At 31.8% G+C, this 26,519-nt stretch overlaps 2 protein-coding genes across 3 annotated transcripts in view; both read left to right on the top strand.

Annotated features, from left to right (window-relative positions):
• The window catches only part of LOC123705193 (bestrophin-4), a 32,030-nt gene extending 8,124 nt beyond the window's left edge, over window positions 1-23,906 (top strand). Inside the window, exons 3-11 of one of the 2 annotated variants that reach the window (XM_045653875.1) lie at window positions 7,219-7,399; window positions 16,470-16,599; window positions 16,835-17,073; window positions 18,972-19,100; window positions 19,294-19,401; window positions 20,379-20,609; window positions 21,120-21,384; window positions 22,184-22,480; window positions 22,776-23,906. In XM_045653875.1, the coding sequence (XP_045509831.1) occupies window positions 7,219-7,399; window positions 16,470-16,599; window positions 16,835-17,073; window positions 18,972-19,100; window positions 19,294-19,401; window positions 20,379-20,609; window positions 21,120-21,384; window positions 22,184-22,480; window positions 22,776-23,008 (1,813 nt within the window). In that variant the 3' untranslated portion in view covers window positions 23,009-23,906. The remainder of the gene's footprint in view (window positions 1-7,218; window positions 7,400-16,469; window positions 16,600-16,834; window positions 17,074-18,971; window positions 19,101-19,293; window positions 19,402-20,378; window positions 20,610-21,119; window positions 21,385-22,183; window positions 22,481-22,775) is intronic. The other variant, XM_045653876.1, reaches the window with a different exon arrangement.
• On the top strand, window positions 23,900-25,924 carry LOC123705194. The gene is made up of 7 exons (XM_045653877.1): window positions 23,900-23,974; window positions 24,084-24,296; window positions 24,599-24,787; window positions 25,139-25,252; window positions 25,351-25,416; window positions 25,504-25,638; window positions 25,729-25,924. Exons 2-7 carry the CDS (start codon window positions 24,107-24,109, stop codon window positions 25,869-25,871), a joined length of 837 nt encoding a protein of 278 aa, XP_045509833.1. The 5' UTR covers window positions 23,900-23,974; window positions 24,084-24,106; the 3' UTR covers window positions 25,872-25,924.
• The last annotated feature ends 595 nt before the right edge of the window (window positions 25,925-26,519 follow it).

Here is a 26,519-nt window from a genome sequence, read left to right as displayed (position 1 = left end):
ACTTAATTTTACAGTCATTTTGTTTTAATCAGCGGAAACAATTGCATCAAGGTTGCATATTCTTGCATAGAACGTGCATTTTATTATTATGCTTTATTTTGCACTATTTTTCCTTCCTGTTTCACTTCTTCATATGCAAATAGACAATGTAATTATTTACTTAAATTATATCATAATGATAGAAGCCAGATGCTTACTAAGAAAGTCTTACTTCGTATTATTGTTAGGTATTTTATTGAAGAGTTTGTGTGTTGTCTTGTAGAGTTTATAAAATTAAAAAATAAGGATTGTTCATAGCTTGTTCCATTTTTGTAGAAATTATTTCAATAATTAATAATTCTTATTTCTTTTTTTCTAAAATGTGTGTACCAAATCGTGATTTTTTTTAATCAAGTATGAAATACATTTTACTTTTATATCACTTAACACCAAAAAATTACCTTTCCTCTTTATATGTAAGATAACAAGAATTGTTAAACATAAAAGGTAAAATGACGAAGGTGTTAAAATTCTACAACAAACACTGAATTTATTTACATAAGCCTTACTCACACAACTTACTGATAAAGAAAATGCTTTTATGTTTCTTAGAAGATCGTTTGTTATAACTATTTACTTTTTGAAATAAATCTTGTTTGAGAAAACATGCTTATATGAGGATAAACATGTGATTTAACTTTAATAAATATTCATTAATCTACATAACATAAATGAATCGCCAAAAGATTTGCTAAGCATAAAACTCTAGAATAGCTAGCTCTACAGATTAAGATTTTTTTTACGTTTTCGTTAATGCTCAATGAATGTTCTTATGAAGAGAAAGCACGAAAAGGGGGAATAGGGCCGAACATCGTCAGTTGAACAGGCTGGATTATTATATATTTTTATGGAATTCCGAATTCTCTTCAAAATTTCTTTGCACTCCCAGTTGCCATCCTTAATATTTTAAAATAGTCTAGCAGATACTCTCTGTATGGTTTGTATGTAATAACCCTTTACTACGAAGATAGCCATTCATAATGTATGATATACTAATACATAGGTACATTTATTTAGGCAGATGTTCAATAAATACTGACCCTAATACAAGTAAGCAAACGATCAGAAAATATTTATAATAGGTACATATTATAGTATATAATCTTTGAAGTTGTACAAACTATACTATGAACTATAATATCGTAACTCCTAACGACCTCAGTTGACATAAATTTTAAGTGAAATTGAGTCGCTGCTGAAAAGTTAGTATCGGGATTTCAAATGGAAATTTTAAATTAGGTTTTTCAAGGGTATTTTAGGCTGTAGTCGTATGGAAAAATCCTTATGTTATAATTATAATAAATTCGCTGTCTTTTCCCCCATTATTCATTAACACTACAAAAATTTACGGGGTGTCTGTTCTTTACTATAAATTTTTACGTAGAAGCTACACGGTGTAGTATATGTGGAGAAACTAATCCATTTCTCGTATAAAGCCCCAACAGGCATGTCATATTATTTTGATATGCTGATAACTTTTCTTTACAAACAGTAAATGATCAATCTTTTATGCCCGAAGGACCAAATTTTAAACTTTACACTATCATGCCCCAACAGGCCAAATGTATTTAACCCTATTGAACTGCAATGCATCAAATGCGTCTGAAAACTTTCATAACTTTATACTAAAACTAGCTGTGCCCGCGACTTCGTCCGCGTGGAATAGCGACTGCATAGTAGTTACTACTTTACATACAATTATTTAGTAAACACGTACTACCATAAACAATTCATAGAATTGTCAATAGAATTTATTACTAATCTAAGCTAAAAAACTTACGTATTTTCAGGAAATCCGGGGCATTTTCCGGGGATATCCGGAAAATGCCTGTAAAATATCTGGAAAATCCCCCGGAAAATGTGTGAAAATGTCCGGGAAATACCCGGAAAATATCCGGAAAATGCGTGAAAATGTTCGGGAAAAGCGTGGAATATGACTGAAAAATCTCCGGAAAATGCCAGGGAAATGTCTGGAAAATATCCGGAAAAAGCGTGGGAAATGCCTGGAAAATCCCCGGAAAATGCCTGAGAGATGCCCAGAAAATGCCCGGAAAATATTCAAAAAATGCGTGAAAATGTCCGGAAAAGGCGTGGAAAATGCCTGGAAAATTCCCGGAAAATGTCAGGAAAATGTCTGGAAAATGCCTGGAAAATTCCCGGAAAATGCGTGAAAATGTCCGGAAAAAGCGTGGAAAATGCCTGTAAAATCTCCGGAAAATGTCAGGGAAATGTTCAGAAAATGCCTGGAAAATGCCTGGAAAATATCTAGAAAATATCCGGAAAATGCGTGAAATGTCCGGAAAAGCGTGGAAAATGCCTGGAAATCCCCGGAAAAATGTCAGGGAATGTCCGGAAAATGCTTGGGAAATGCCTGGGAAATATCTGGAAAATATCCGGAAAAAGCGTGGAAAATGCCTGGAAAATCCCCGGAAATTTCCTGGGAGTTACCCAGAATATATCTGGAAAACGCGTGAAAATGTCCGGAAAAACGTGGAAAATGCCTGTATAATCTCCGGAAAATGTCAGGGAAATGTCAGTAAAATGCCTGGGAAATGCCTGGAAAATATCTGGAAAATATCTGGAAAATATCCGGAAAATGCGTGAAATGGTCCGGAAAAGGCGTGGAAAATGCCTGGAAAATCCCCGGAAATGCGTGAGGAATTGCCCGGAAAATGCCCGGAAAATATCCGGAAAATGCGTGAAAATGTCCGGAAAAAGCGTGGAAAATGCCACTTCGAATTTGCGAAGTAATTAAAGCAGACAACCAAAAAAAGAAAAATCTTTCATATTAAATGTATATGGGATATTCATATTTCATATTATGTACTTAATGTATGGGAGGGTTTAAAGATATATTTTTTTATATTTCTCGATTTATTTAAAAAAAATGATTACGGCCATTAGTAGGTTTAGTACTTTCGATATCAGTTTAAAGTTTTTTGTTATCTGTAATACTTACAAAAAAAAATCGCCTGTGCACACTGATCGATTACACCTTGTACATGAATGCCTTAGCAAATGTTCGCCGTGATTATTTAAATGATCATAATTTTTTTTATTAATGAACCAATTGACATGAATCAAACACTAAGGGCCGATTTTTCAATGCTTGGATAAAACTTATCCGTCCAATAAAGTATTACACGATAATATTAAAATGTCACGTAAACTGTCAAATACGGGCAATTAGAATACGTTTTTAAAATGGTAGTTTTATACATTATTCGACGAATAAGTTTTATCCAAGCATTGAAAAATCGGCCCTAAATGACAAAAAAAATTAACTACAGTTTTGGGTTTGGGATCAATTTAATAATTACACCTGCTAATATTTTTTTACATATTTTCATTGTATAAAATCGTAACATAATTTCCTTTATGTATTGTTCTATTAACACATAGATAATATCTTCCCAAGGTACTAAATTTTAATAAAAAAGTTGTTTTTGTTATTTATATCTAAAAAAGAGTATTTATATAAGACAGAAATAAACATAAAAATTTTTATAAGTTTTATGGAAGCTGAATGTAATGCAAATGGGCAAATATAAAAGTAAAATTAGGTATTTAAAATAAATAAATGAAACAACTACCAATTACAGAAAAACTTCTTTTTCGGTTGAAAATTGCTGGATCATGAGTATAATTCTTTATCTCTTACCTTGGGCAGTCTGGAAGAGATCGCTAGTAAGCGATAAGACCGCCTTATGTACATACCGTGTTAATCCATTTGGTATGATTGTAAATATTTTACTTGGTGTGGTACGTATATTACCACACCAATTGATAAATAATATGTACTCTGATCCCAGTACGATCTGTACCGCGATAGCCATAACGATAATAAAACAATCAGATGACAGTAAAGCACGATTAAAAATCATACTTGTACAGTAGTTGTGAGTGCAATATTTACGTTTCAAAATAACATTTTTTTTGGTACTAAAACGTAGGTAGATTCTCACGCACGCACGCTGATACGTGGTTGGCTGCCCCTTTTCTCATTCCCGAAAAATATCCTCTAAAATTACCCAAGATTCTTCCAATGATTGTACCATACGTTGGAAATTAACTTTAGTCAACAATTGACCACGCGCCAGGATACTTATTTCTACTACATCCTCATGCAAATCGTTAATTTTTATGAACATTGAATCTGTAAATAAAAAAAAATGAAAAGATTACTTTACCTAATTTTATTAAAAAGCTACTAACAAATAAAATTCTATCAAGAACTAAAGTGACCTTCTTTGGGCGTTTAATATAGTCTTGTAAAAGTTATACATAAAAATAAAATTTCATCATTTTCTTATTTTGTCGTAACTTCAATTCTAATTAAAAACATGAGTCTAACTATATAATTAATTAATAAAGAATAAATATAAAAGCTACAACTTACCTTTTGTGGGAACGCAAGAAGGATTTTTTAAAATGTCACAATTAACTGTTAATAGTGTCTTGTTTGACATCAAATAATAAACATCTACCCTCACTTGTAAAATTTTATTTAGTATATTCACATAAAATATAAGCACCTGAAGTGGACTCTGGAAAGACATGGGTTAAAAAGTTAAATAAATAAGTACAATTAAAAACCCCACCAACATCATATTATTTAATTTTTAATTATCAATTTGCAAGAAGCGTTAAACATGTAAATTGATTTGATTTTAATGAAGTCTCATAGATGGCGCTGTTTCAAATTTGTCTTTATACTACTAAGATTCATTAAACTGTTTCTCTGCCAAAATTACGTAAATGACGTAGTTTTTATAGTGTAAAGCTAGATAATAGCGTGGCTTACCCAAAAACAACATTTAAACATGAGTCTTTAGATTGTACGCTGTGTAATACACGGAATACGTTAGAAAAATAAAGGTTCACAGCTCCTCCCCCGGAGGTGATAGCATGATAATGTGTATATAAAAGCCTCACCCGACCTGTTAGTAATATTCATGCAAAATTTGAAGTCAATCTATGCGGTACTTTTCGAGATTAGCTCGGACAAATATACAGACAAACAGACAAACAGACAAACCGACAAACAGACAAACAGACAAAAATTCTAAAAACTATGTTTTTGGCTTCTATATCGATTATAGATCATGGATTATGTATTCTTTTAAAAAAATATTCAATGTACAGTTTTGACTTTCCTACGATTTTATTATATGTATAGATACAATAAGCTGTTATTTCAAAATCTTTAACTAACAGTGATAGAGGGGTCTCCATGTATGGATCTGAGACGCACACACACAGATATTTTTTAAACACCTCTTGACAGATTGGAATTATATATATATTATGTTTTAATTAATTGAATGATCACTTTTACATACTGTAAAGGTAGAGTTACAAGATCTATTACACCCGTTATCCGTCAATAGGGTCACAGAACATTATTGATATAATTTCATGGTTCATTAATGACATTACCTATCTCAGATTTCTTGGATATTTTTTTCATTATACTTTTGTATCCTGTTAATTAATTGTAGAATACATTTTATAGCTTTGTAAATGGCTTGCGTTTTTAGATTGCTTTAATTATAGTTGAGTTATTGAAAGCTGATATGTTTACCAGATAAAGTTATGAAATATTAACAAAGTTACTGATAATAATAAAGAAATAAAACCTGTTTACTACTTAAGCTTTCCCTCTTAACCGTTGAAGATTAATTTAAACCATAAACAATAAAATATTTTTCATAAGGACGCGACGCGACGGTTTGAGTTCGTTCTAAAAATTGTAACAATTATAATAATCAGGGGAAGTACCTACTATATATTATACCTGTGTCATTTTGTATGAGTAATATTATTGTAATACATGCAAAAATCTTGTTTGTTTTCTCTATTGCTGTTATAATATAGTTGTAGAGCTTTCTTTATATTTCCATTTCGTATAAATTTCTCGCTGAAGTTTTTTATTAGCGATCTTGTTCGAGTTCAATGTACTTTAACAACATTTTGCTAATTAATTAAGTTTTAAATGGTATAATTAATACAAATATACGTATAGAGTAGCTTTCCCCGGATGTAGGTTAAAAGCCTTTTGAAGAGTGGACAGTCCGGATAAATAAACATGACGCGATGCTAGTTTCATTTGATGAATTGTTATAATATTCAATTCTATTGAACTCGGTCATAGCGCAGAATCGATATACTGTTTATCTCAATTTTCTGTAATCAGTAACACTTTTTGACTTTATAACGAACACGTGCTGTGAAGAATTCACCCAAATTTAATTTTAAATATACTTAATATTTCTAAATTTAAAATTATACGTTCATAATAATTAGCATGGGATTAATCGAAAGAGATCAAAGTTTTAATTCTGGGTCCGATTCATGTATCGATTTTTTGTACAATTACACAATCATATTTTTTACTATGCAATGTAATGATCATTCGTTAATCTCAATTATTATGAAGCTAGGCGTGTTTGTATTACGGCCGCGAAGCTGTCATATCGTATGGCTATATGTTGGTCAAATCACGTTTTCTTCGGGTGATACTCAATACATAGATGAGGCATTCAAAGTAAATACGAGGCTTTTATTTATCTTCTATTCTACACATCAATCAAGTTGAGAATAATTAAAGGAACACACAAATCGTCGAATCTGAATAGGGTAGACAGGCGGAGTCAACATTAATCTGTGCTCGGTTATTTTCTCTCGGTAATGCATCGATTTCACAAGCATAAAATCGAGCGTGGATATTGCAAGTAACATTTGATCAAATTGTTTCCGCGTGTAGTCGAGACAAATATTTCACTGCATTAAACATTTCTGTTGGTTTGTAATCAGAATCTGAAAGACAATGCATGTTTATACCACTTTATACCGTTCGTAGCCGACATTGTGCTGTTATCAATGGATAGTTCAAACATATCCTTTTACATGTACGGACTTATTTATTAAAGAACTTTAGTGATGTGTGTTTGTTTAAATTTACAAAGTGGTGACTGGTGATGCCTTACTGCATAATACTTATTTTTAGTTCATATTTCTAACTATGTATTCTAATTCAGCTACTCGCCCCTACAGTAGTCTTATCTGTGCACATACTTGTATACAAGTTTTTATGTCATAGACAAACTAGACCTTCATGAATATTCCAAATTTAAATTCAACTTATACTATTTTACGACACTATTAAAATGTTCGCAGGATATTCGAAAAGGTGCGGCAGTACTTCGGCGCACAGAGTGAATCCATACCAGTATCTTTCGTGCTGGGCTTTTACGTAAGCCTGGTGGTGAAGCGGTGGTGGGAGCAGTACAAGCTGCTGCCGTGGCCCGACACGCTCGCCCTCTTCATATCAGCCGGGATACCTGGAGCGGTTAGTAAAGTAAAGAAAGACAAGTATTAAACTTCCAGCTATTGCATGACGTGTGTCCCTTCCAAGCAACGTTTGAACGCTTAATCTATGCATCGTATGACCGTGCACGTTTTGTTTTGAACTTATGTATGAATCAATCAATATTTTGTAAATAGTTCATCAAATGCACGGACGCACTTATTCGACCGTAAGTTCACCTATAATATATTGTATTTATGTATAGTGTAACAAGATTGCTCTAGTGGGGAAGTTGCACAACCCCACGCCGTGGGGCACGATGTTGCGGTCTGTTACATCTAATTTAATTTCATATCGTCCACTTAGGTTTAATACTTCACCAATAATATGCCTATATATGCCTATATATGTTACTTTTATATGTATAGAAGGTATTGTATTTTGTGTATCGTGTTGAGTAATAAAGGTCCCTTCTGTGGAACGTAGCGAGCTGGCGAATTGTTTGATGCGATGTCTGCGACAGTCTATTATGCACTTGCGAATGAAGTCTTTAATAATCATTTTGCACTGATGATAATAGAAATTTCATCTAGCTCTAATATTGCTTGTTTCTTATCTACAAATTTGCATTGATAGAGTTTGTTCACAGGTTTTGGTCTCAATCTATCATGTACTATATCCATTTAATCACAAGTTATAATATTTACTGTTTGTTACAACAAAGACAATGTTTACATCAATGTAAAGATTGTTATGCACTTTGTGAGCACGGAATCGTATAATTTTAGTATTATTTTAATTGTCTTTATTTCATAATATCTGTGACTTCAGATATAATGCTCTGTTGTTCTTTGTTATAAGGTCTCCTGTTTAAACTACCCTACGTAGGCTTGCTCAAACATAATTATTCTATCATCCGAACGCGCCTCGATTAAAATTTAAATTAACTATTACGAGAGCATCGAGCATTACGAGACCTATCAATACAAAACCCATCTGACATGTAGTTTTAATGACGATGAATAGAATGGCCATTGTTATTTTAGGATTATATTTTGGTATTCCCCATATCCAAACTTGAATAGTTTGTAGGTACAGGTGAAAACTTATACATGCAAGGATAACATTCCTTCAAATCAACTCCTATGAGTTATTTAATTTCCTTTAGGTTTCCATTTAATTAACCTCGTGAAACATTACTCATTACTGTGGGATAGAGGAATTTTGATTAAAAACAATAATTACATATTTTTAATTACGCGGAGATTGTTTCGAGCCTTTTTTGCCTTATTCTCTAACTACAATAGAAACTTTAATTCGTCATGATTCTAACAGAAGGTCATTTGAAGAATATATAAAAGTTATAAATATACGGATACTGAATATCTTATCCGTGATACTTAGATTGTTTTATTTTTAATTAAAATTAATAGGGAGGCCAACAAATTAACCTATTCGTTTAAGGTTATTCATGTATTGAAATATATCTAATATAATATACATACCTACGTTCAATGTAAAAATGCACGAAACACTACCGGTTTTTATTGTATGATTCCATCCGCATGAAATAGATTGTAGCAATAATTCCGCAAGTAATAGTTACTTCATCTGGCTTCATGGTATTACGCGGGTGATAAAGTATGCATGAAATCGGTTTCTCTTTAAATAATTACAGGTAACATTTTTACATATATCAAATGTATCTCATGCATATTCACAGGGCACATTATGAAAATTTAGAATGGAGTTGAACACTGTAGAGTCAATATATACTCTTTATCTGCTTTCCCGGTTTTTAATATGGACATATAAAAATGTAACCACAACATAGTTTATGACTAACATAATATAGCCACGGTAATAATATCTCATATAGCTTCGCGAATCATGTTACGCATTTCTCTTTCAACATGTAATAGTTTTAGATGGGGCTGTGTGGTGTGAGCTGACAATCGAATGGATAGAACTTACAAGGTAAAGTATGAAGGATAATCATCCCATTTATAAACGCTACTCAATTTTAAGATGTTCTTTGGAATGTTGTTATGAATTAGATTGCAATGTCGGCAGTGATAGTTACAAGGACGTTAAATTTGAGTATCGTTTAAGAATAAGGCCGCAATTTTACTAACTTTATGTGTGTCTAATTTTTTGCGACGTATATTTTTTGTTGGATGTAACAAAAATTTATGGTCTGTGATCATCCTTGTGACGCGAGATCCATTGTTCTTTTTATTACCTATGCTATATAATAACAAACTGTTATTGTGTATTTATCTATGAAAATGTTATTGTCAGTGTAGATATTGTGATTTGATCTGACTGGGTAGTAGGAAACATTATTGAGAATTTGAACTGAGCATGAGCGACAATCTCCATACAATTACTTCATATAATTAAATTGAGTGTACACAAAGAACAATTTATTCATATACATAATAAATATAGAACTTCCTAGCCGTATATGATTAACTGTATGCAAATGTTGTTCTATATTTATTTAATTCTGAAAGTGGACTCTCGAAAAGAATTTATTATTGTAACACTTTATATAATACCCCTGTACGGTATTTTTAATTATTGTCACTTGAATTGTAACTACCATAAAGATAAACCTATCAATTCAAACAGCTTGCTAGCCTTCATAATAAATCTTTGCTTGAACTTAATTAGAGGACTGATCGATATTATTGGCTCAGTGCAATACAAATTTTATAGAGACATGCCTTGTACTATCTCAATATTAGGTACCTGTACATAACACGATCAATCAAAATTAATAATGAAACATATTGATTCTTGATCAACTATCCGATTCTATACGTAAAGAAACGTCATGGTCAAGTTTTTCTTTTTAACCGACTTCAAAAAAGGAGGAGGTTATCAATTCGGCCGGTATGTTTTTGTTTTTTTTTTATGTATGTACACCGATTACTCCGAGGTTTCTGAACCGATTTACGTGATTCTTTTTTTGTTCGATGCGGGATGGTGTCGAATTGGTCCCATAAAAATTTTATTCGGATAGGCCCAGTAGTTTTTATTTTGTGAACATTTTTGTCTGTATTTGTAAATGTTGCAAGTGCAAGTTTGAATTCGGTTGTTATTAACGCAGTTATATAGACTTGTGTTAACGTTTCTCACTTATTATGAAATATCATTTAAAGTCCGAGCATGTTTCATTTGAATCTTGGAGTTCAACACGCCTCACTATGATATAAATTGATGTAATACTTAGAAGGGTAAAAAAGTATTTGAATTGCTATAACATTAAAAACCACAGCATTTCAAATTTAATTGTTTCAGAAGGATATTTTGAGTCTTTTCTAAGATATTACTCGATAACCTTAGGTATCAATATTTATTTTACTCCCGAGGTATAAAAACAGTAGTACACTTTGAATAATATACAATTAACGGCGATCTAGCAAGAGCTAACATAATAATTGCGTTCCTCAGAATAGATAATTATATACAATTATTAACCCAAACTAATTGCAATTTACAATAACTCGCAGATGAATACTATCTGATAATTAATGTATTAAGGAATATATCTGATAAATAATAGATGGGACTTCCTGAATTTTAATTTATTATTTTGGAGTACCTATTGTAAAGATAATAAATAATGAATTTATCGACTGTTTCTTGACCTCGCACGCAGGTGCTCTCTTGTATATTATGTAAGTAACTACCTACTTAAAAAATAAATTTTGTAAAATTCTAACGGATACCGTGTAGGTACATAATATGTGTTGTTCGAATATGTATTTTGTCGTTTTCATAAATATTGCTATTTAATAGTCGTCTCTTTGATATGGAATTTATTTTATTTATTAAGTAATTTTAAAGTTACAAATGATATTGTGGGCGTTTGATTGTGGTAAGATTTTACATAGAGAGTAGGTATGTATAATTGTATAGTGTATTGATAATTGATATAATGTATGAATATTATTGAAGAAATGAAAGCAATATGCTAAACATGGTTACAAAATTGAATTATAATATCTTTATATTTATTTTGTATATTATACTTATTAAATTTTATTTTCAAATTTATTAATCCAAGTAGAAGGTTTAATATTATGCAAATTATGAGTTCTAAGGTTGCTCATAACAATGCGACGTTCCAAGCCCCTATTTATAGCAAAGGGATAATCTTATAAGTAGACCTTCGGACATAAACGGCTTTTTAAATTACAGACTGTATGGTAAATCGTTAAACTAAAAGAACATAGACGGGTATTTGTACGATGTCGTATCGGAACTGATAATAGATTACTCATATAAAATATATCACGGCAGAAATAATGACCAGCACTTTGCCGACGGCGCTCTTTATTTAAATGTCAAATCAACTTACTATTCTAGGAAAAGAACGTTATTAGGTACTAAAGGTTAAAAAGCACCAACAGAACAATGCTACTTAAATATGAGCTACGGTCTTTTTACGTAATACATAAAGATCAATGGTAAATAAACCGGTATGTGCGATACGAGCTTTTGTAGTTCGATATATTTTAAACTTGCTTATATATTTAGTAAACGTATTATGAACTAAAATATATTAAAAGAGGAAAATAGGAGAACCTAATTTTAAAATAAATTTTTTATAGCCAGTTGAACATTTCATTTTATGTATTTAATCATCATTACACTTTTTTGTGAAATGTCAAAGTGACATTACACGCATATCGCTGTACGTGTAGTTATTTTTAAATGATATGGTTGATTGGTTGGATTAATTAGCTCATTCATTCGTTATTATCCAAAATATAAAAAAATGTTCTTGTTCAAACTAACTTATGTTTTGCAATTCAATAGTATAAGTACGTATCGTCAAGTAGTTGGAGAATGTAAATGCCCAAACTTATAATTTGTAAGCTTGAGATCAGGCCCTCTGTTTTAATATTATAGGTAAAATGAAAATAATGTTGATATCATTCTACATAATTTGAATATGTACTTTATTTATTTTCAAAGCGATCCAATAACGAATAACTGTTTCATCCTTATCGGTGATGAAAACTAATTGGACAAAAATACTTGTGAAAATGATGACTTTAACCTTAAAATTTTATAGGCGTTATTCAAAATTAAATACAAGATCTATGTAAACACTGGCTTTAATATCTTGCATAATGATTGAGAAAGGTTCAGATATGCAGTTAATATGCTACGTGGCTGGTGCGTTGCATCGCAATTAATGATTGTGCATACGCGCTCCTTAATTTTACCGTAAGGCTTATCAGCAATGTCACAATGGACTGGTTTCTGTTAATTATGAGAATATAAAGGACATTATTTCATACATAAAATATTACTCACTTTTTATCCTAAGCCCCCTAGATGGTGTAAAGGTCGGCGACGGGTTAGGTTATTATCAATTAAATAATTATAGATACAATTTTATGAAACATAGAGTACTTTATCGATTTATTTTTTGTGTAAATAATTTGAAATCGACGTAACAGAACCTACCTATATCTGCATTCGACTTGATCTACAGGGTCGAATTATAAATATATTTTAAGGTAACTTTCGGTATTTTTTGCTGTCATACATTCGTACAACGAACTGAAAGGCACATACCAAAGGTTATTTACAGGAAGTTGAAGATGTTTTCACGCCAAAAAAAATACTGGATAAAATTTTGGATACCTAAGTAGGTAGGGTACAGGTATACTTATCTATATTATTTATTTGGATTACAATGAAGGCTTATTCGATTTCCAGTCAGTGAATATGATAAATTTTCATTTTGGTAGTGGAAACGAAATTATATCATAAATATTATGTAGTGCCAGTTCTTATGTAAAAAATGTTGTTCACCGTAAAAAGAAAATCTAATTATAACCCTCAGTGTACTTAGCCCATGTAGTTCATTTTCAATGAGTATTCAATGTTATTTACAAGATCTTAATTCATAAAAATGTGTATTATTCATCAATACGTAATTACATTACTTACTTACTCGGTGGGTGTCGTGCTGTTTCTTTTAATTTGTAACTTCCTTTGAAGTCTCATTAAGGAAGCAATGTATTGAGGTGAAGGTTGATTATGAATTTATTGCACAATTGTTTGAACTTCTGTGTAATTTAAGTAGGTTTTTAATTTTATTACGTATTTTTGCATAATATTGTTTTAATTTTATTCATAAGGTCTATGTTTGAAACGGTGACTTCATTGTATTTGTGATATTATAATATTATTATCCACGATGACTATTTAACATATCGTATTTCTTTTCTTTATAAAGCTATATTATGATATTTTATGCATTTATCTCACATACTTACATCTAAACGTCGAACAATATATTTTTTTATTTTATCGAAAGTAGAAAACATCCACAGTTCGCAAACTAATTGACAGGATAACTTCATCCATACTAATCTTCTCTATAATATAAAAAAGAAACCCAAAATGTGTTGGTAAGCGCATAACTTTAGAACAGCTGAACCGATTTCTTTAATTCTTTTTTTATAATATTCCATGAAGTACGAGGATGGTTCTTATGTAGAGAAAACGTGAATATGTACCACAGGCGAAGCCGGGGCGGACCGCTAGTATTATTATAAATGCGAAAGTAACTCTGTCTGTCTGTCGTTACTCAATCACGCCTAAACTACGGAACCAATTTTCATGAAAGGAGAATGCCCATGAAAGTATGGACCACAGTATAGTGTTGCGTCAATGCCAGAGTGGTTTTGGAGGGTTCTCCGACATTCAAAAGATTTTTACCAATTGATTTTTTTGTGATAAAAACAGGGGTTTTCAAGATATTGAGAAAAATGTGAATTAACCTCGAAACTTAAATAAACCCGATTTAGTTAGGTTTATCTGTGATTTAGGTAGTATTTTATCGTCTGAAGGTTATTTTTCGTTTAACATATTTAATCTATGCGTAGAGCTTATGCTTTCAGACAAAGTCTATCTGTTCATCGGCTAGTGTAGGTAGGCACCAGAAATCTTCCGGGACGGATTTCAAGAAAACCTAAATATATATTTAAAAAATTACATGAGGTTTACATGAGGTTTACATATCGGTTTACATATTGTTGTTGTTGTTTGAATCATTTTTTCACTACATATTCGAAGAAAGAAACAAATAAGAAATAACTAGTTACCTGCCAAGCTATGTCATAATAATATTTTTTTATATATATTTATATTATTTATATTATTATTATTTTACTTCACTATCTATGTTAAAACAACCTAAAGTGTATAAACAATACCTTACAGAATGATTTTATGTTAATTGATTATTTTGTAATTCAATGAAAACAATAATCGATATTAATACATTTAGCTATTTACCATAGTAAATGTCATAATAGTTACCGCTTGGTTACCGTGGTAACCGGTAATGGATACTAAATCTATGGTAACGGATCTAAACAATTACATGTCTTATTAGATTTTACAAAACATTCCCTGATCAAAATATATTTTCCGATAGTAAGAAGGGCTCTAAATTGCCGAGATTTTTTTTAATAGTATTTTTATCTTGATACATGAGAAAAACCTGTACCAAAAATGTAAACGGTAATGGACACTAAATCTATAATAACGGATCTAAACAATTACATGTCTTATTAGATTTTACAAAACATTCCCTGTTCTAAATATATTTTCCGATGGTAAGAAGGCCTCTAAATTGCCGAGATTTTTTTAATAGTATTGTTGTCTTGATGCATGAGAAAAACCAGTACCAAAAATGGGCATTCTCCTTTGGTATGGAGATATTTTGAATTTTGATACCCGAGAAAGGACATAGGCTACTTTTTATCCCGGGGGCCGGGGCAATGACGTAATCCCGGAAATCCCACGGGAACAGGAACTATGCGGGTTTTTCTTTGACTGTGCGGGCGAAGTCGCGGGCGGAACAATTATTTACTATAATAATATTTAGCAATTTGAAAATTATCTACTTGAAGATTACTTGGTACATAAACGAGTTTAAAAAAACTCGTTTGGTTGACTATTGAGTTAATCATTATAGTTTTGATTTTAAAAGTTCGCAAGTTATTGTATGTACATAACTAATATGTAAGTATTATAATAATAGGTATCATTACTTACCTATACTGAATCTGATACCCGAAATTAAAAGGAAATTCATAGTCTTAATACATAGATATCACATAATATGTAATTGTAATACAACAAAGAAATATAGAAATGTTGCTGGACATTTTTCATAATTGAAAAATATCCAGACGAATTCATGCGTCCCATTGAACCTCACCCTTGTCCGGTTTTTCCAATAACGTTTCAAATATGATGAAACGCAAATTGTTTATAAACTGGTCTCTATACAATTCGACACACCTCATGATTTTACGCCGTACTAACTCATGTTGAAGATTTTTCCTCGTGCGCCCAGTTAACAGTGTTTAAACATTCAAATTTGTTTGCAAACCCGCGGTTTAGTTAGGTAGTACTAATGAATTTGCTAGACACATTTGTAATTAAAGTTGGTAGTATGTACGTACCTATTCAGTGAAGAAATTTTTATAAAAACTCCGGTATTAGTTATTACCTACAGGATTATTTATTGAAAGAACACTGAAATAAATGATTTTATTTATCAAACAGGCTTCCAGTGTATTTTTGTACAAAAATACGTGCTCAATTATGTTATAACAGGTGTAGAAATTACATTCTAAAAGCAAGGTTAATCTATCTATACTATTATTGTTTTAAGTTGGTTGGACGGTGGTTATTTGTTTTTATTTCTTATTGCTACTTGCGATTATTGCACACTTTTTACTTGCCTATGCGAATTTTTGCAACTTCTTTAAAATGGCGATAGTGTGTCATGAAAATAAGTATATTTTTAATAACTAGTCTTATGGCTATATGTTTATACCTGTGCATTATCACAATGATGCATCTATGTATTATCATATACTTACAATTTTAGAACGTAGCAAGTCATGAATTGTGTATGAACTGTCATTAAATGTTACGTAACAATTAATTATGCGATATTAATTTTTTATTGATATCGTTTGGAGTCTGTCGTTTATTATATAGACATTGTGCGCAATATGTTATTTATTAGCTATCAGCTATGTTATACAATGTATGTTTGTATTGGTTTTAGGACGAGACTGGTAGATTGATGAGAAGAAACATCGTTCGGTACGCTATACTAGCCTATGTAATAACATTGCAAAGGGTATCCTTGAGGGTGAAGAGACGGTTCCCAACGTGGCAGCATGTCGTGGACTCTGGTGAGTTCGCTGTAAATACATTTTATAAAATATCACACCATTAATATGAGTGTCCAATCAATATAAATAGTTTGACGACAGACTTTTATAAAGACATGAGGAAATGTTATTAGCACATTAGGTATGTTTGATGAGATATCCCACTTCTGATTGTTGAAAGCATAATTAAAATTAATTCTGAACCTTTCTATGTTAAATGTGTTGTTATTTTAATAATAATACAGCCTTGTTATAGGACTAATGCTTGAAAGCGAGCGTAAAGTGTTTGAGAAGATGGATGGGAAAAGTCCAATGTCAAAATATTGGATGCCACTTGTATGGGCAACGAATATAATAAACAGGGCGAGGAAAGACGGGCTGATAACTAGTGACCATATAGTGCAGACTTTGTTGGTGGAGCTTTCAGACATAAGGAGGCGGTTGGGAGCGCTCATTGGATATGACACGGTGTGCGTTCCTCTTGTTTATACTCAGGTGAGTCAATCAGAAAACCCTCCTATCCTAATTCCCAACTAATATGATAAATGTGAAAGTAAGAGTTACTTCCGTCTCTTCTTCACGCCTCAACTATTGAGCCGATTTGCATAAAATGCTGTACAAAGATTGTTTGAGACACGAGGAAGGTTTTTGAAGGAAATATTATAATCAATGACTATACAGTTCCTTAGTAATATAGAGAGTACCGATGGATACGCCATTTCTTTCTATGTAGGTACATATATTACTTTGGTGTATTACCAAATGAATAGGTTGTTCATAATAAAATGTTGCTTATTTAATTCTTTAAAAGTATAGATATTTTCATTTATGATTAATTTGTTCATAACTATCAGTTTCTAGAGAAGATGATTCAATAGAATTAATTTTCATGCTAGACATCTTATTGAAACTAATATTTTTCATTACAATCAAAAGTTATGAAATGAAACCTGAGTGAGCTTGAAATAATTAGTTAAAGTTGTAATAAAATGATTGAATTGGAATTATATATGGTTTCAGTCTGCCGGCTAGCAATTTAATATTATACGAACCGTTTCTAATCAAGTTGAAAAAAATATCTTTTTTACCTCTGTCATGCGATAAATTGAACATGCTTTTGAAAAGGCTGTACTTTTTATGCGATATCAAGATTAAAATATGTTCCGAGAAAATTGTATTCGTTCGTAGAGTTTGTATGTATGAGTAAAGATATTACGTGTTCGATAATAATATTACATTCAATAACAGCTGATTTTTAAGCTGACCTGTGCTAAATAATTTTACACTTAAATCGAGAAATCAATATGAAAGAGTCAGGTTTTGTTATGCAGCTAAGTAGAACATGCGATAAGCAATAATATGTGTATTAATTGCTGATAGCTAACACATAGTAGTCGACATGCGGGTAAACGCACGCTCGGAGATTTTGTACGTGCCTATTTAGCATACAACGTGCATATATGCATCTAATGCTTTGTAAACAATTAATGTTATAGACATTATTTATAATTTTCTTTTTTTATTTCAATTGAACACATTTAAATCTAAAGGATAACATGTAGTTTTAGTCAAAATTATTAGCGTTTCTATCTCATCTAAGAAACATAATATAGATTCTGAAGGCTTTATACTATCTATGGTATGTTACAAACCATAACAGAAAACGTTCTTTTAATTATACTAATATAGTTATATTATAATTATTGATTCCACTTAAGAAAACTGCAATTCGTTAAGTTCGTGAAAGTTTGAAACTTTTAAAACATATATATTATACTAGCTTCCGCCCACGACTTTGTACGTGCATCCCCGTTTTTCCCCGTTCCCGCAAGAATTTCGGGAAATCTTTTCTTAGGGGACGCCTACGTTATGACATCTACCTGCATGCCAAATTTCAGCCCGATACGTCTAGTGGTTTGGGCTGTGCGTTGATAGATCACTATATCAGTCACCTTTGAGTTTTATATATATATATAGATGTCTACACAGGGACTTAAGACTAAATTAAAACTAATAATTTTTAAGAAAGTGCTTAATAGTTACATCAATGCATTAAAACAATCTAAGCTTTTAAGTCAACAATCGTCAGCAAATCAACCTTGATCTTATTTGATTCGTTAAAAACTGTTTTAGTTCAAAATCAAGGCTGCTTAACATGTTTACATAAATAAAACCAACGATGCGTTAATAATGTATTAAATCGCTTAATCAACTAATCGAATTCTTTAATTGAATATTTTAAGAAGCATAGCATTGATAGCTAAATTAAATTACATGAAAAAAACTCCTTACGATAAACGACATGCTAGAGTAAATTACTTATTTTGCTTTAACTTTTTGTACCTATCTCCAGGTATTTTGAGTTGCAAATGATGTTGAAATTCCTGTTCTAGGTGGTGACTCTAGCTTTATATACTTACTTCGTGGCAGCTCTCATGGGACGACAGTTGGTACCGCCAGCTCCTGGAAGCACATCTAAATACGAACCTGACGTATATTTCCCACTGTTCACGGCATTACAGGTATTATAATTAAATAAAAAAAAAAAACAATTCATACTGTTATAATTGCAAAATGTGGATGCGCTTTGCGATGTATGTAATGCTTGACGACCATAATTGGCGATATATCCTCATAAAATAACTGCCTTATATTTTCCTATTACGAAAATGGAAACATAAAGGTATTTATATTCTAAAAATTTATATTTTTCAGTTTTGTTTCTATGTGGGATGGTTGAAAGTAGCCGAGGTACTAATAAATCCTTTCGGTGAAGATGATGACGATATTGAACTTAATTGGCTGATAGACAGACACATTAAGGTAACAATTATTTTTTTATATGATAAATTGCTTTTATAAATACCTACTTGTTGAACTGGTTATTTGTTTTTTGCGTGTTGTGGTCTGGACTTCGATCATTATTATTTATTGTAAGCTTGATTATTTTTAAAGTACTTCTTGAACTTTAATGTGTCGAAGTGGTTTTAAAATATGTAACTGGGTCAATGATTGAAAGTCAGGGTGACGCGGTACACCGTACACCATAAATATTGTAAGCAATAGAAAAATATTTTTTAACCAGGTGTTTGTTAATACAACACAGACGGACAGGTAGGTATATTGTAAAATCAATATTTAATTACTATTTTATTTTATTATTTTTTTTAAATGATAATATGTAGGTATTTAAGTTCACACAATTCCTTCAGTGATAAACAATTATTTAGCTTAGTATGGGAAATACAGCTTTATTCACTTATCTAATCCCAGTTAGAAACCAGTTAAAGGCAATTAATTAATTGGAACAATTTATAGTATTGGGACAAAAAGTCTGTAGCCTAAAAATATTCTATGCAATAAAGCCGTCAATTGCCAATATTTCGTCTCAGTGACTTTTAAATACAAATTTAACAATGAGAGTTTGAAAAAAAATACCGATGAATATGTAATTATTATGAATTATGCACTAACATGTACCTACATTTTATAATGATGCAATCAAGTATCAAAGACGGTGTAATAATCCCAGAGATTATTTTTAATTTAGATTATAAATTCAAATATATACAAAAAGTTTTAAATCGAAACAATCTTTTTAATTACATAGATAACCTCAAAAGTAATTAATGCATCTTTACTGTTGACTCTCACGCGTCTAGCATCGTTTTATTTTCTGTTTTATTTCAAGTACTTACTTTTTAACGTTTAGACAAAAATCGATTTGTGCAGTTCCACTATATCCTTTCCTGGTGTTCTCTATAACCCTAGTTATTTATACAAATATTCCATATCCCCAGGCTGCTTACATGATTGTTGACGAAATGCACGAAGAGCACCCGGAGCTCCTAAAGGATCAGTACTGGGAGGAAGTGGTACCAAAAGACTTGCCGTATACAGTGGCTTCAGAACATTATAGACGGCATGAACCGCCATGTTCTGCGGACCATTACAAGGTGAAGGCCGAAGACGCCGTGTATGCCAATGTGCAAGCGCCTAGGAAGAGTCATGACGAAACATATGCGGACTACGTGAGTGTATTTGTTTATCATTATCATCATAATATAATTATAAATAAATTAATCATCATCAGCAGAGGATGTAGTATCTAGCGTATGTAGTATCTTCAGTATTTAGCGTTTAAACAATGTAGACACAAGTAAGGAGTAAAGAATAAACGAGTTAAAATTATTGGGTGGCATTTTTATGTGTTAACAACAAAAGATTCTGTTTATTGTAAGGAGGCTGGCCAAATAATTAATCATACCATATTTATTGTTCTAGTAATAGTTGTAAAATATCAGGACTTTTTGAACTCGATGACCATAAAAGATATTCAATATCATAAACGCCGCGTAGGTGTAAAACAAATAATTAATAATGTTAATGTGTACTTTGTCATAACGCGTGACTATTGCCTCACATTTTCCATCCTTTACTATTGTAACCAACTACATACCTTAAAAATATTACACTGATTTTTTTTGTTTTTTAAGATCAGCTTTGACCAATGATTAATTCTAAATAATGTATATTTACAGGAGAGCGTAGATACACCGCTTGTGGAGAGACGAAAAAATTGGTTCCAAAGGCAAATATCCCGAATGGGTTCTGTACGTTCCGCATCTACTGCATATTCCTCTGGTGGTTTATTTGGAAGGAACCGACATAATTCCATGGTATATTCGAGTCCTGAAGCCGGTCAGCCGACAGCACCGCCTCCGCCACACCACAAAATGTCTCTCTATGAGAGACTGGTTGGACGCAAGTCTGGTAGAGGCCAACATAGACAAAATACAAAACATGGTTAGTTTTTGTTAATTAAATTCTATTTAGACCCAGTTTAATCCTGATTTTTTGTGACTTAAAATTTTGTTGTAAGTATATAGATTTGATTTCGTTATTAATTTGGTGACGAAATTTCATAAGCTAAATTCAGTCGTTGCTCATGTCGTTTTCTTGGCAATATTATCGTTTCTATTTATGGAATGACACGCTTAAAGTAAAGACATAATTCACGTAATATGTTTTCTAAATTCTATATGGTTGTGTTTATTATTATGCGTAATTTCTTGTGAATATACCCTTTAAGAAAGTCTTTGTTACTACAGCGTTATTGCTGTTTATATCTTATATAAAATAGCGTAATTTCACAATTTTAATTGTTTTATCTCATGCGTTCTTAATCGAAATTGAACATGCATTCTTGGAAAATTACTTATTTATTGATGTATTGTTTTATATGTCCATTGTATATCAATGCTATAATAATTGTGTTTACTGGAAACAATTGCATAATATGTAATTAAAACATTCATCTGAGTAAAATCTAATTCTAACTATAGTAAAGAATTTTTTATTGCTACTGATCTATTCCTTTTTACTAGGTACTTGGAACCTTTAATACAAATCAGAAGAATGATATATACCTATTACCTATAGAAAATAATTTGAGTAACACGTCGATTGTTACAAAATACGTTAATTTAAATAGAAACTTATAGAAAAACTACCTATATAGTCAGTTTAATACATATTATGTACTCAGTACTACACAAACGACTCGTTAAATAACTTTCTAAATAAAAATAAAATGAAACTACAGGTCAAAGGAGCAACGGCTCAGCGATACCAACGACGCTTCGGAACCGACCGCGCATACCGACTCCTGACGTCACAAAAGAAGTCATGGATAGAGAGAACCGCCTTGCCATGGGCATGCAGAACATGGGGGTTATAATGGCTCACCAAGGCTACCAAAACGAAGTTCCCGTTCTTGGTGCTCTAGTCCTATCCCCAATACAAGAACTGGATAGTGGATCGGTCAACAACACGCTTCACGCGGGACAACCGGGGACGACTGCGCTTGCGCAGGCTGTCCTTTCACCGGGTTTGACTCAAGGTAACGTTACTTAAACTCAGTGTTAATGAATCGATTTCAATTCATATAACGCGAAGTAATAGTTGGAGTCACCTAGGTATTTGCATGGAAAACCAATTTTCATTGCCACACATGGTTTTTAAGTGTTGCATAGTTCACACAATAGTGTTTAATTTTTAGTTAATGTTGTACTGACCATTTTTTATATCATAAAATTATTTTAAATAATCAGCTATAAGTAACAAAAAGACCTTTTACTACGCGATGCTTTAACAAAACCGAACTATTTCACAAAACCCATTGTATTCCATTCCAGGTCTCTCTCCCATGCTGACCGCGCCCGTGACACTGTCCCCTATGGGTGTGTCTCAGCTAACTTCTCTAGTGGGTTCAACACCGTCGACGCCGCGCACCGACCGCGTGGTCACGCCGCTCGCCAGCCGCGCCACCGTCACGGAACTGTCCGACAGCGAGCACAGCGGCAGCGGCACTCCGCCCGGCCTCAACCGCAACGATAAGGGATCCAAGCGAGGAGAAGTATACGTCTAAACAGTTAGTCTGCAAGCGGCATCTATAGCTATATACGTCTGTGTAAATTTTCTCTGGATATATTTAGTCTGTGCAACATTTATAAACTATGTTCATAAAGATAATTGTTTAAGCGCGCTCCGCTTGCGAGTTTTGACGTACGTGAATGTAGATTCAAGCGTAGATTGAAATAAAAGCGAAAACTGTGACTTAATTAAAGTTTAGATAGAACCCTTGGAAAAAAAGACAATTTATAATTAAGTTAAAAGGTGTCATATAAAATAACCCGTTGTGCATATTATGTTGGTAAAGTGTACGCTTAGCCTACTATATCACGGCAATATAATGGCTTCAGAAATCATCACACTTCAATCATTTGATAATCACGTGATACATCAACAATATAACTTGCAACCGCACTGCAACTCAAGTGATGCAATTTAATTACCTACTGTTAGTTTATATATATATTTAATAATTGTAAATAAGATATATAGATTATACAATATTTTTATAATTAATTATTTTTGTTAAATGTTGAATAGAAACTTTTGCGATGTGCGCTGGCCGCTAGACAGGTGAAGTGAAATATTGTAGACCAGCGTGATGCTATAATGTACCGACATTAAAATATAGTATAATTAGTGAAAAGCGTTCGTTCGTATTTAGTTCCTAGTTGGAGCTCGTAAAACGTACCTTAATATAGTAAATGATACGTCCATAAAGTGTGGTGCTTTATATACTTATTTTAATCGAATGTACTGAATCTCGATATGACTGAAAGAGGAAACATCTATGTAAATTTTGTATTGTGCTGTACGTAATTATGACATACTATGTACCGATAAATTTAAATTTTCAATTTTTGACGCACAAGCAGGGATTGATTTGTGTAGCTTTATAAAAGTATATTAATACATTTACTGTTTTATTTTCCTTCCTATAATTCTACATTTACATACATTCAAAAAGTAACGTTTTTATAAGGTAAGTATGTGATTACCTTAGGTAAATGGTGGGTAAATGCCATGAAATGACAAGAACAGGCATTATAAAAAGTAATTTGTATACAATACCTTAATCTAGTTGGCTTTAGTTATTTTAGTCAAAAGCAACGATATGAATGGTAATGAAAATTCTCATACAATACCCAAGTTTACAAGAGGAGAGAAATGTATATTTTTTCATTTAGTTCTAGTCTTCGTAGCAATTCTTATTTTGGTCATAATTTTTATACTTCATTTATATACTGTGAAACATAGCAAGTATACTGCAATAAATGCAAGGCGTTCTGGTCCTAATAATGGAGGTAAATATTATTCTTATTTTTTAAGTATGAACTAAAATGTTTAGCTCTATATTCTACATGGTTTGTGTACATAATCTTCTACTTCTGTAGAATACACTATTTTTTTTAAAGATCAGTCGTTATCAGTTGTTGAACGCAATAATCACAGGATGTCCACGGGTCCTATTTGAAATTCCACTACTAGATAGTCCATTTATCGAGCAAGGCTTTTGAGCAGAGCAATGCGGATAGATCCGCTGGGCATAGCTAGTAATATAATTTATGGTATTTAATAGTTTTCTTACGTCCTTCAAACTTCACAGGCTCTGACGTTAGTTATCCACAAATAGGGGCAGTTATTTTAAATGAAACGGACGTCGTTGTATGCAATAGTCTCCTTATCAAGCCGAAATGGTCGGTGAGCCCAGCCAACTGTATTGTAGCCCGTTCTCACCCAGACATGGCAAATTTTCTATATTCCTGGCGCATTGTTTACAAAAGTTACAATAATTGTAAGGACAATATAAAAAAAAAAACGCTTAAACTCAAAACTGCTTCTTAATATTTATTTTATATCACTACATAGTATAAAACAAAGTCCCTTTCTCTGTTCCTATTTCCCTATGTCCCTTTGTATGCTTAAATCTTTAAAACTACGCAACTGATTTTGATGCGGTTTTTTTTAATAGATAATGATTCATGAGAAAGGTTTTAGTATATAATTTTTTAGGTTTTAGACAAAGCGGGCGAAGCCGCGGGCAGCAAGCTAGTGCTTTATAATATATTTTTTTTATCTACTTATATCTACGAATTAATTGGTTGAATAGAGTAACAATAAAATATTTTCTTCGTATTGATTTTAGTTGCTACTGAAATAAAATCCAGTATAGTACATTCCCATTTTGACAAAGATACATTAGGATACAATATTGGATTATTTGAACATGTTTCCAATATTCCCTTGGATCATTATGTTCGTAAGTATAAGAATAAAAACAGTGAGAAATCTAAAAAATAAATCGAAATGTTTCTATAGAAATATGAACAAACTTCTTAGTTATTTTATTTATTTTAGTTACCAATGTGCCTTGGACTGTGGGCATGCATCATTTTCGGATCATTTCAAATTATAAACGTAGAGGTAAAAAAAATCTTAATATTCTGAATAAAGTTTCAGTTTCTTTGAATTGGTAGTTCTTAGGTATTCTAAAAAAATATATTTTCATAGCTGGAGATAATTTAATCCAACAACATAATGCTAAATTATTTTCTGTGGACAAATGTACGCAATACACGTCGCCTATCTTGGATTTAAGGAACTATGAATTTTGTGTTGTTCCCCAAGAAAGAACCGTTTCTTTAGGTAAGTATCGAAGTATTATTGTACAATGGTTATAATGCAATGGTACCTACATTTTATTGATTGATATTTTAACTGACTTCATCATTACAGAATACGGTGCATTGGTATTGTTGAATGAAAAAGTTGTAGGATTATATTCCTGGGGAGAAAGAAAACTGAGTCATTTGCCTTTTGTTATTCTTAATATAACCTTTTTCCACGATTGGATACACACTATGATCTCTTTTGTTTAGTAGATGCTGAGTAGATGGTTCTAACATATTAATTTCAATTTGATTTTATCACCATAAATAACAATAGAATAGACCGTAACTAAAGATATCTCAATAAATTAAATAATAATATACAGAAATGAGAATGGGAAATGAAACATGTTTTATTATGAATGGTAAAATGTTTGATCTCTGAATTAGAAGAATCTTGACACAATCTTTGAGCTAGGAACTGAGTTCTGCCTATGTAACTATGAAAGTTCGTCAACCAAAGTGGTGAAAGTTAAAATCTATTATATAAATACATTACCTTCCTGATTCAGTTGGGCAAGTTAGAGTAGACCCTAAACATATGTTTTACAATTATTGTTCCAATTATTGAAGAGAGATTGGCATAGAACCATTTTTATAAAAAAAATCCTTATTCCGTTTAAAATTTTGCATAAATAAAAATCAGATAAACTTGAAATGTGCTATATTCAACTTGAACATCTACCTTGAAAAAAATGTTGATTGGGTTTATTTCTTAGTTTATTTTCAATAGACAATGTAAGTGGTGAACTTGTGGTGAAATATGCAAATCACAGAGCAAGTACCTACCTAAAGTAATATGAGAACGTTATAAAAATTTTAACTTAGAAAATATAGAAGAATTCAAAATTGCCGCCA

This window comes from Colias croceus, chromosome Z (assembly GCF_905220415.1).
Source record: "Colias croceus chromosome Z, ilColCroc2.1".
NCBI lineage: Eukaryota > Metazoa > Arthropoda > Insecta > Lepidoptera > Pieridae > Colias > Colias croceus.
Note: the sequence above shows the minus strand (reverse complement) of the source record. Positions and strands in the feature narration are given on the sequence as shown.

Coding starts and splice junctions, on each gene's coding strand:
- LOC123705194 (XM_045653877.1), top strand. CDS start 24,107: ATGAATGGTAATGAAAATTCTCATACAATACCCAAGTTTACAAGAGGA. Junction 24,788..25,138: donor TTACAAAAGTTACAATAATT/GTAAGGACAATA, acceptor TATTGATTTTAG/TTGCTACTGAAATAAAATCC. Junction 25,417..25,503: donor TTCAAATTATAAACGTAGAG/GTAAAAAAAATC, acceptor ATATTTTCATAG/CTGGAGATAATTTAATCCAA.